The following is a 12,168-nucleotide window of genomic DNA, read 5'->3' as shown; positions in this document are numbered from 1 at the left end:
ATGTCGAGGCGATTCTTGGACCTCCCAAATCTTGTCGTCTTTCTAACCTTTTTTCTTCTATTACATAACTTTGCTCTTCCTTCAAATGAAGTTGATGTCCTGTTTTCTTGGCTTCATTCTACTAATTCACCAATTCCTCAAACATTCTCAAACTGGAATCCTTCAGATTCCAATCCTTGTAAATGGTCTCATATAGTTTGTTCTTCTAATCTTTTCGTTACAGAAATTGATATTCAGTTTATTCAGCTGGCTCTTCCTTTTCCTTCTAATCTTTCCTCTTTACAATCCTTGCAAAAACTGATCATTTCTGGTGCTAATCTCACTGGAACAATCCCACAGGATATTGGAGATTGTGTTTCACTTGTAACACTTGATGTTAGTTCAAATGGTCCATGTACCTACTAATAAGGCTGAGAGCATACATTATGTCTGGCTGAATTGTTGTGAGATATATCGAACTTCATACTAGTTACTTATAGTAGGTTCCATCTACGACTTGGTCTTCTGAATCCTTATCTAACTTCAAGCTAGGATCAGTTGGTGTACAAACCGGGTTGCACTTCTCCATCTGAAACTTCCACAACAAATCTTGAGCATACTTCTTTTGAGAAACAAAAAACCCATCACTATATTGGATAACCATTAATCCAAGGAAGTAATACATTCTTCCTAAATTAGTCATATCAAACTCTTTCATCATGGATTCCTAGTATTGTTTAAATATAGTCTCACTACTCCCAATAAAATTAAGTCATCAACATATATACAGACAGACAATGAGAATATCACTTTTATTGTACCTGACGGAAAGAGTCTGCTCATATAGACATCTCTTAAATCCTTCCTCCATGAAATAAGCATCTATGTGATTGTATCAAGCTCTTGACGCTTGTTCCAATCCATATGACGTTTGTTCCTTGTATTGAGGCTGACTTGTCTTGGTGAGAATAGGCAATTGCCTCCCCGTCCATTTTTTGGTGGTAACATATTTTGAGATAGTTTGAGTTTTGAGAAGTTTTGAATTAAAATTATATTTTTAAGCTGAAATATACTTGAATTAGTCTTCTGTTAAGTAGTCAGTCAGACCAAGAGTTTGCTTGGGGATCAACAATGGTTCTCGAGTGTCGGCCACGTCCAAGGAATAGGCTTTGGGCATGAAAATTTTTGTATGAGAGCATAGAGTTCAAGTATCCTAGGGTGTCTATGAAGTAGTGTCAGTAGGATCTTATTAATGGTTGTGAGGGCCCTATTTCTAAAAATGGAGGACTACAAATATTTAAGAAAAGTTTCCCTTCCTTTCATACTCTAAATCATGCACTAGAACTGTGTCATAAGGAACTTATTCATACCCGTGCGTTTCTCAAATCCATTCGACTACCCCTTATACTCAAGGTGGTTGAAATAGCAAAGCCCAGATCCTTATCATGAGTTACTCTCAGGTAGAGTCTTCAGAAAGTCATGAGACTATATAGGGGCTTGAGAGAAGCCTGTGAGTAAGATTAAGTGTTTGGATTCGAAAGAATGCACTCTTATATATATGAATCATGCATTTGAGCTAAAAACGAGATAGACTCCCAGACTCTCTTCTATAAGCCTTGATTCAGGTGATACCATTTAAGAGGGAAGTATATTTTAGAGCATGGATCATATTTTTACCCAAAACGATAGTATGAGTTACAATGTTATAAGAAGTAGTAGTAGAAGTGCTCTGAGTTAGAAGTGTGCATTTATGTAAGTTGTACCTGTGTACCTAGTTAGTCATTAATGAGGAGTTTTTCCCTTATGTTTGGTTAAGTAGTAGTAATTTTGTGTGAATTTCATGATAGAAGACATATTAGTAGTTATTAGTCGGGATAAGGTATGTATACTTCAACCAAAAAAGAGTTTATGTCGATGTGTCAATGTGTTAGTGAAGATCAAGTATTGGTGTTGAATATAAGATGAGGTGATAGATTTAAGTTAGGCTGATGATTTTGAAAGGAGAACCTCATGATATTCAGCGGGTTATAGAACTAATTAGGCAATGATGTATAGTGAACGGGTAAATAGTACTTACATTATAAAATGAAATGTGATGGTAATATGTAAAAAGGTAGACTAAACATAAAGATAGACTACTTGTCATAAGGTCTTAGTGGACGAGTGTTTCTTAATTTTATCTAGTAGTCGTAAGTTATTATATAATGTGAGCAATTATTTTGATATCTGTGTTTAGTATTATAGACACTAAGCTTGAATTTGAGATGAGTGTCACGGTAAAAAATATAAGGGTGATGATATTAGTTTCAGAATTTGATCAGGTAGATTTCACATAGAGTAGGTGGAGAATTATGGTGTTAGTTTGCAATGAATATGTGTGGTACAAGTATGGTATTAAGACTCTTATATTAGAGCAATGAAGTGCAACTAAGTCATTAGATTAGCAAGCGCATTAAGAGGTGTACCCGAGATCGTATATATTTGTAACACCTCGCTATTTGAAAGTACTAGAATTAGAAAGAAACCGTTTTTAAAAATAATTAAATTTGGAAAGTTTGACAAAGTTAAGCTAAGTTTGAGTTTTTGGGTCAATCATGATTAAATTCAGCGAAATTATGTTCTTGAAAATATAGAAATTGAGTTCTTGATGGATTGTGTTGAAGTTTCTATTGAGTTCTTGATTGTTAAAGTTATTGAGAAATTCTTGAGTTAGATTCATGAAAGTTGATGTCGTTTTGAGTAGATTCTTGCATATTTTGGTTATGTATTCGAATCTAAGTGTTTGGGGAAGGAACCAATTGAAACTAGAGGGTTTCGAGTTGAATAACGACTAATTAGTGGATTTGTCAAAAACCTGGGGAAAATGGGTGGGGCGCCGCGCTACTCAAAGCGCCCCACATAGTGTTCTGTTGTTTGGGCTCTAGGGCGCCGCGCCAGCCAGTGCGCCCCAACCCAGCTTTTGCAGTTTTGGGGCTGGCTCCCCGCGCCACTCAGAGCGCCAGGGTCGCCAGGTCCTCTACCCTTTCCCACTTCTTCCATTTGAGTTCCCTTAGAAACTTACCTATGTTTTCTAGTTGATTTCAACACTCTAAGGTACGTCTAAAACAACATGAAATCATCCATAACATGAGATCATGAGCCTTGAATCCATAATTCAATTCAAGGAAAGTTAAGAGTCAAGTCAAGAGAAGTTCATAGAGTCTTCCAAAGGTCTTTTACAAATGTTTTAACTTTGTTTTAAGACTTGAGTTTTGAGTTGAGTAAAAAGTAAAGACTGAAGTTCATTTCTTCAAAAGAGTATATCGGGACTATGTATTCCCAAAGAGTAAATGTTTTCCCATTTAAACACAAAAGGAAACACCGATTTCCAATATAACATATGAGCTAGTTTTCAGTGAAGAACAAATGCTTTCACAATTAAGCAATAGAGGAAACTTTGAATTCCAAGAGAGCCTTTGAGCTAAGTTTTGAGCAATTATCTCAAACCACATAAAGAAGTTATGTTTTTAAACATATGAGTCAGTATCTTTTGGGAGTAGTATTGAGCACCGATATAGGGGAGAGTTCAGAAAACTCCTAGCCCCTATAAACCATGTAGCCATCATGGGTTGAAAAAGAGTCATACTTTTTAGATGATTCCTTAGTGCTTTTTAGCATAGACTAGTGGATCCACTTAGTAGTTAGGTTCTATGCTCTTGGCAAGGTATAGGATGACCCTGGCAGCGTAAGGCAAACTGATGTATCATCACATAGTTTTATGCCCTTGGCAAGGTATAGGACGGCCCTGGCAGAGTTGTTATCCATGTTTTAAAAGCCTTTCTTTATGTTACATTTATATTATTGCTTTATATTGAAATGAGTTAAGTTGAGTTGAGTTGAGCCCAGGTATGTTCTTCCAGTTCCTTTCAAGCTTATATATTGTTTTAGAATTCCCCTTGCATGCTCGTACATTAAATGTATTGACGTCATTTGGCCTGCATCGTTGTTATGATGCAGATACATGTAACCAGGATCAACATCCATCGCTTCGTTGATTCTAGTTGAGCTTCAAAGTTGTTGGTAAGCCTCATTGCTTTTAGAGAACCCCTTTTTACTGCTTTATAGTTAGTTCATTAGGATGTCGTGGGTCTTGTCCCAACATCCATCTCAGTTGTTAGAGGCATCATAGACAGTTAGTTTGATGTTAGTTCTCGAGTCTTTCCATTTCAGTTATGCTTGAGACTTGAGTTGTCACTTTGGCCAGTGAATGTTTAATTATAATACATTCTCAGTTATCTCTGAGATTTCAGTTTACTTTTAAAGTACAATTATGTTTGAGTAAAGTCTTCTGTTAAAAGTTAAGCCAGGCCAAGGGTTCTCGAGTGCCTGCCACGCCTGGGGTGTAGGCTCAGGGCGTGACAAACTTGGTATCAAATCCCAGAGTTCAAGAGTACTAGGGAATCTATGAAGCCATATCTATAGAGTCCTAGTTATCGGTGTGAAGCACGCCACATCTATAATTAGGAGGTTGCAAAATTTGAGGAACTATCTCACTTCTTTCATATTAATTTCGTGCGATCGAGTGTATCTCTATAAAAGTATCTTTCTAACTCGTGCTTGAGTGTGTCTTTCAGATCATGCCTCCATGAAGAGCTGTTAAAGGTTGTTCGGCTAGAAGGAATGTTGAACTACATGAACAAGGAGTACCTAATGCACCAGAAGTGCAACCCCAAGGAGAGGTCACCAATGTTGAGTTCTGTGAGGCCATCCGGGTGTTGAGCCAAGTTGTGACTAACCAAGCTGGGCAACAGAGAGAGAATCATTAGGAAGTGGCTGATACTTCTAGAGTCTGTGAGTTATTAAGGATGAATCCCCCAAGCTTCACAGGTTCAAGTGTCACTGAGGACCTGAAAAACTTTGTTGAAGAACAACAATAGGTTTTTGAGATTATGCATGTTGCTGATGCTGAGACGGTGGAACTAGCTTCATATCAAATGAAGGGTGTCGCTCGAATCTGGTTTGATCAACGGAAGAAGAATCGAGCTGAGGGTGCACCACTTGTGACTTTGGCTTTGTTTGATGAGGCCTTCTTAGGGTGTTTCTTTCCCCGAGAACTGAGAGAAGCAAAGGTAAGAAAGTTTCTCACCCTTAAGAAGGAGTCTATGAGTGTTCATGAGTACAGTCTGAAGTTCACACAATTTTCCCTCTATGCTCTGGAGATGGTTGCTGACATGAGGAGCAGGATGAGTTTATTCATTGCTGGGTTATCTCGTCTGTCAAGCAAGGAAGGCAAGGCAGCTATGCTGATAGGAGATATGGACATAGCAAGGCTAATGATCCATGTGAAACAAGTTGAGGAGGACAAGCTGAGGGATAAAGAAGAGTTTAAGAATAAGAGGGCTAAGACATCAGGGAATGAGTTCAGGCAGCAAAAGGGTAATACGAACCGGTCTTCCTTCCAACAGAAAACAAAAGAGACCTTTTCATCATCTGCTAGTGCACCTGCACCAAGAAACAGAGGTGAGTTCCAGAATTTCAGAGCTAGACCTACACATTCTCAAGGCAGTATGGCACAAGGGGGTACTAAGACTCCGACATGTGCTAAGTGTGGTAGAAACCACTTAGGGGTGTGTCGTGATAGCTCCACTGGTTGCTTTAAGTGTGGTCAGAACATTCATTTTATGAGAGAGTGTCCTAAGAACAATCAGGGTAATGGTAATGGGGGCAATAGAGCCCAATCTTCTTCAGTTTCTCCTCCGAGTTGCACCTAGAAGAGCTACTTCAGGGACAGTCAGAGGATCAAACCGTCTTTATGCTATCACTAGTCGCCAAGAGTAAGAGGATTCACCATATGTTGTCACTGGTATGATCCAAGTCTTTAACTTTGATGTTTATGATTTGTTAGATCCAAGAACGAGCCTATCTTTTGTGACTCCTTATGTTGCGATGAATTTTGATGTTCTTCCTGAGCAACTTCTTGAGCCTTTCAGTGTTTCTACACCTGTTGGCGAGTCTATTCTAGCTGAGAGAGTCTATCGTGATTGTACCATTTCCGTCAATCACAAGAGTTCCATGGCTGACTTAGTTGAGTTAGATATGGCAGATTTTGATGTCATTCTAGGTATGGATTGGCTTCATTCCTGTTATGCATCAATAGATTGTAGAACTCGAGTAGTCAAGTTCCAATTACCTAGTGAACCAGTTATAGAGTGGAAGAGTAGTTCAGCAGTGCCTAAGGGTCATTTTATTTCGTACCTTAAGGCGAGATAGTTAGTTTCCAAGGGGTGTGTCTATCACTTAGTCCGAATTAATGACTCTATTGTTGCGACACCTCTTATTCAGTCAGTTCCAATAGTAAAAGAGTTTCTAGAAGTCTTTCCAGGTGATCTTCCCGGAGTCCCTCCTGAGAGAGAAATAGACTTCGGTACAGATATTCTTCCCGATACTCGTCCCATCTCTATTCTTCCATATAGTTTGGCACCAGTAGAGTTGAAAGAATTAAAAGAGCATTTGAAAGATCGCCTAGAGAAAGGTTTTATTCGACCAAGTGTCTCACATATGGGCGCTCCGGTCTTATTTGTGAGAAAGAAATATGGTTCTCTTAGAATGTGTATAGATTACCGTCAGTTGAACAAGGTTACTATCAAGAATAAGTATCCTTTTCCGAGAATTGATGATCTCTTCGAACAACTTCAGGGTGCCACTTGTTTTTTGAAAATAGACCTCAGATTAGGCTACTATCAATTGAGAGTAAGGGAGTGTGATATTCCAAAGACAACTTTCAGGACCTGTTATGTTCATTATGAGTTCCTAGTTATGTCCTATGGTTTGACCAATGCACCTACAGCGTTCATGAACCTTATAAATAGAGTATTGATGCCTTATTTAGATATGTTTGTTATCGTATTCACTGATGACATACTAATCTATTTGAGGAATGAGGAAGATCATGCTAGTTATCTCAGAGTAGTTCTCCAAACTCTAAAGGATAGGGAGTTGTATCTAAATTTTCTAAGTGTGAGTTTTGTCTTGAGTCTGTGGCATTCTTAGGCCACATTATTTTCTGTGCTGGAATTAGAGTTGATACTCAGAAAATAAAGGCAGTGCAGAATTGGCCTAGAACCACTTCTCCAACTGATATTAGGAGTTTCTTGGGGTTGGCTGGATATTATAGAAGGTTCGTCGAGGGGTTTCTCATCTATTTCATCTCCTTTGACCAAGTTGACTTAGAAAACAATAAAGTTTCAATGGTCTGAAGCTTGTGAGAAAAACTTTCAGGAATTGAAAAAAAGGTTGATTACCAAAAGGTACACAAGGTTTTGTGGTATATTGTGATACATCCCGAGTTGGACTGGGTTGTGTGTTAATGCAGAATGGTAAAGTTATAGCTTATGCCTCCAGAAAGTTGAAAGTTCACGATAAGAATTACTCAATCCATGATCTAGAGTTGGCTTCCGTAGTATTTTCTTTGAAAATATGGCGTCACTATCTTTATGGTGTTCATGTGGATATGTTCACCGATCACAAGAGCCTTCAGTATATGTTTAGCCGAAAGAGCTTAATCTCAGACAATGAAGGTGGTTAGAGTTACTCAAGGATTATGACATGAGTATTCTTTATCACCCAGGTAAGTCTAATGTTGTTGTTAATGCCTTGATTAGATTATCTATGAGTAGTACCACCCATTTTGAGGAAGATAAGAAAGAGTTAGCAAAAGATGTACATAGACTTGCACGATTAGAAGTTCGACTAATGGATTCCACAAAAGGAAGAGTAGTGGTGATAAATGGGGGTTGAATCATCATTAGTGTCAGAAGTGAAAGAGAAACAATACCAAGATCCTATTTTGCTTGAATTGAAGGCAAATGTTCATAAGCAAAAAGTAATGGCTTTTGAACAAGGGGGAGATGGTGTTTTGAGGTATCAAGGTAGGTTGTGTGTACTAAGGGTAGATGAACTCCAAGAGAGGATCATAGAGGAAGCACATATCTCCAGATATTCTATCCATCCGGGTTCCACAAAGATGTATCGTGACTTGAGAGAAGTATATTGGTGGAATAGTATGAAAAAAAGTATTGTTGAGTTCGTTGTTAACTGCTCGAATTGTCAACAAGTTAAAGTAAAGCACCAAAGGTCTGGTGGTATGGCTCAGAATATAGAAATTTCGGAATGGAAGTGGGAGATGATCAATATGGATTTCATCACAGGTTTATCAAGGTCTTGCAGGCAACATGATTCTATTTGGGTGATTGTTGATAGAATGAGTAAATCAGACCACATTTTACCGATAAAGACTACCCATTCAACAGAAGATTATGCTAAGTTGTATATTCAAGAGGTAGTCAGACTTCATAGAGTTCTGGTATCGATTATTTCATATAGAGGAGCACAATTTACTGCACAGTTTTGGAAGTCATTCCATAAAGGCTTGGGTTCAAAAGTGAACTTGAGTACTATTTTTCATCTTCAGATAGATGGTCAAGCAGAGTGCACTATTCATACTGTAGAAGATAAGTTGAGGGCCTGTGTGATTGATTTCAAGGGTAGTTGGGATGATCACCTACCTCTCATTGACTTTGCCTACAATAATAGTTACCATTCTAGCATCCAAATGGCTCCTTATGAAGCTCTTTATGGGAGAAGATGCAGATCTCCTATTGGATGGTTTGAAGTTGGTGAAGCTGGGTTGATAGGACCAGACTTGGTTCATCAAGCTATGGAGAAGGTGAAAGTTATTCAAGAGAGGTTGAAAATGGCTTAGAGTCGTTAGAAATCCTGCACTGATGTTAAGAGAAGAGACTTAGAGTTTGAAGTACATGATTGGGTTTACTTAAAAGTCTCACCCATGAGAGGTGTTATGAGATTTGGTAAGAAGGAGAAACTTAGTCCCCGATACATTGGTCCTTGCAGAATATCCAAGAGGATTGGTAATGTAGCTTATGAGTTGGAGCTACCACAAGAGTTAGCAACAGTTCATCTGTTATTTCACGTTTCCATGTTGAAAAAGTGCATGGGCAATCCTTCACTTATCAAACCTATTGAATATATTGGTATCAAGGATAGCTTATCTTATGAGGAGATTCATATTTAGATTCTAGACCGCCAAGTTCAAAAATTGAGGACGAAGGAAGTAGCATCATTCAAAGTTCTATGGAGAAATCAGTTTGTTGAGGAAGCTACTTGGGAGGCTGAGGAGGATATGAAGAAGAGATACCCACATCTCTTCAAATCCGGAGAAGTTCCAAATTAAGGTATCAATCCTTTTCTTGGCATTTATTTTAAGTTGGCATGTTGTATTTACATTTTGCTTGTTGGGTGTTGGAGTTAGATGTTAGATATTACACCCTAGCCTACTAAGAGTAATCTTATTCAAGGACAAATGTTCCCAAGGGGGAGATATTGTAACACCTCACTATTTGAAAGAACTTGAAAGAACTAAAATTAGAAAGAAACTGTTTTTGGAAATAATCAAATTTGGAAAGTTTGACAAAGTTAAGCTAAGTTTGACTTTTTGGGTCAACTTCAAACGACCATAACTCCTAGCACATGAGGATTTAGGTGGGCTATAAGATACCATAGGAAAAATCTTTGAATTATCTTTCCAACTCCACCGAGTTTACTCAATTTCGAGTTTGTATGAGGAGACATGCCCATTTGGAGTTGGGCTGTCTAGATACGGAAAGTCAAAAACGGATTTTAGAAGGGTATTATGGTCTTTTCACTACCCAATTAATTAAATTCATTTTGGTAATTAAGTTGGGGTCTAAACTGATTGGATTCAGTTTACGTTTCATAAAAATAAGTTAGGCTTTTGAGAGAAGAGAAAAGAAGAGGAGAAGAAGCCTAGAATCGTCGCGGTCTTGAAGATTTGCTTGTGGATTTTGCCAAGGGTTGATCCCTACGAGGTATGTGAGATCACATAGCGTTGGGTTAATTCACCCACACACCAATCATGATTTAATTCAGCGAAATTATGTTCTTGAAAGTATAGAAATTGAGGTATTGATGGATTGTGTTGAAGTTTCCATTATGTTCTTGATTGTTGAAGTTATTGAGAAACTCTTGAGTTAGATGCATGAAAGTTGATGTTGTTTTGAGTAGATTCTTGCATATTTTGGTTATGTATTCGAATCTAAGTGTTTGGGGAAGGAACCAATTGAATCTAGAGGGTTTAGAGTTGAAAAACGACCAAGAGGATTCGTCAAAAATCTGGAGAAAAGGAGTGGGGCGTTGCGCCACTCAGAGCGCCCCACATAGTGTTCTATTGTTTGGGCTCTGAGGCGCTGCACTAGCCAATGCGCCTCAACCCAGCTTCAGTTGTTTTGGGGCTGGCTCCCCGCGTCACTCAGAGCGCCAGGGTCCCCAGGTCCCCTACCCTTTCCCATTTCTTTCCGTTTGAGTTCCCTTGAAACGTACCTATGTTTTCTAGTTGATCTCTACACTCTAAGGTATTTCTAAACAACATGAAATCATCCATAACATGAGATCATGAGCCTTGAATCCATAATTCAAGTTAAGAGTCAAGTCAAGAGAAGTTAATAGAGTCTTCCAAAGGTCTTTTACAAATGTTTTAACTTTGTTTTAAGGCTTGAGTTTTGAGTTGTGTAAAGAGTAAAGATTGAAGTTCATTTCTTCAAAAGAGTATATAGGGACTATGTATTCACAAAGAGCAAATGTTTTCACTTTTAAACACGAAAGGAAACACCGATTTCCAATAGAGCCTATGACCTAGTTTTCAGTAAAGAACAAATGTTTTCACAATTAAGCAAGAGAGGAAACTTTGATTTACAAGAGAGCCTTTCAGCTATGTTTTGAGAAATTATCTCAAACCACAGAAATAAGTTATGTTTTTAAACATATGAGCTAGTATCTTTTGGGAGTAGTATTGAGAATTGATATGGGGGAGAGTTCAGACAACTCCCAACCCCTATAAACCATGTAGTCATCATGGGTTGAAAAAGGGTCATATTTTTTAGGTGATTCCTTAGTGCTTTTTAGCATAGACTAGTTGATCCACTTAGTAGTTAGGTTCTATTCCCTTGGCAAGGTATAGGACAACTATGGTAGTGATGTGAGACTAAAAATACATATTTTTAATCATTATTTCCTCACATTTATTATTTATATATGTCCTTTATGAGCATGAATTTTATGAATTGTGCTAAATGGTATATTTTATTTGTAGGATTAAATTGGTGGAAAAATGAAAAAGTTTGGAGCTAAAACGAATTAAAGATGGAAGGTTGAAGAAGGAAATCAAGCAAGAAGCTTAATGGATTAAATTGAAAAAAATAATATATTTATGTATATAAGAAAAGGCGGCTGCAATTGGAAATTTTCAATTTACCTCTACTGTACACGTCTCACAATGGAAGGCTACAACAGCAAAAGAAAATTGACGCGGACAGCTTCACCGAAAATAAAAAGGAATTCAATTCCTTTTGGTTTTGATTTCCTAATTTAAGATGGACTCAATTATTTTATTTAGGGTTTCTATGTCTATAAATAGGGCATGAAAAGTTATTCTTTTGGCGAGGAGGCCAAGAACCAAGATACAAGACACAATATAAATTTTTTTTTAGCTTAGGAACTTTGGAAGAGCCGCCGTGGAGGCCGGAGAATTGTGGTTTATTCTTTATTCTCCTTTATTATTTATTTGTATTCGTGCTTAATAAAAGATAGTTTAGCTATTGTTCTTTAACTTTTTATGATTAACACAAACATATTTATTTTAATGAATTTTAATTGTATTTTTTTGAGATAATGAGTAACTAAATCCACAACTAGGGTTGTGGGAACCATGATCGATTAACAAAGTATGAATAGTAAATAAACAATTCTTGAATAGTGTTTTGCATGCATTGATAATTCTTTCGTTTAAAAGTCTTTTTAACGAGTGCACGCGTTAGAACTCGCCTTGTTGCTACTTGCCGGACCAAGGAGGTAATCAACAAGAAAAGAATTATCAACATAGATTTAGTGTGATACTATATAATAGTCTAGTATCGATTGGTGCGAAGTAATAACTAAGCCAAACATCGATTATGATGTCTAATATGAGGTAAAGGTAAGGGTTAGTAAATTATACACACGTAGCCGGACCAAGGTGCGGGGTGAAATTCTCTAGATGCCGGACCAAGGATTTAGAGATACCTAACTTATCACTTTGCATGTAATACACTAGAAAAAGATTACTATTATTAGGATTAC

The 12,168-nt window shown here is 37.6% G+C and overlaps 1 protein-coding gene across 1 annotated transcript; it reads left to right on the top strand.

The window, feature by feature from the left end:
• LOC107061148 (LRR receptor-like serine/threonine-protein kinase RCH1) lies at nucleotides 1–405 on the top strand. The gene has a single exon (XM_015309965.1). The coding sequence runs from the start codon at nucleotides 1–3 to the stop codon at nucleotides 403–405; it is 405 nt and encodes a 134-aa protein (XP_015165451.1).
• The last annotated feature ends 11,763 nt before the right edge of the window (nucleotides 406–12,168 follow it).

Source organism: Solanum tuberosum, unplaced genomic scaffold, assembly GCF_000226075.1.
Source record: "Solanum tuberosum cultivar DM 1-3 516 R44 unplaced genomic scaffold, SolTub_3.0 scf00115, whole genome shotgun sequence".
NCBI lineage: Eukaryota > Viridiplantae > Streptophyta > Magnoliopsida > Solanales > Solanaceae > Solanum > Solanum tuberosum.
The sequence above is the reverse complement of the archived record's forward strand: the minus strand, read 5'-3'. Positions and strand labels throughout refer to the sequence as shown.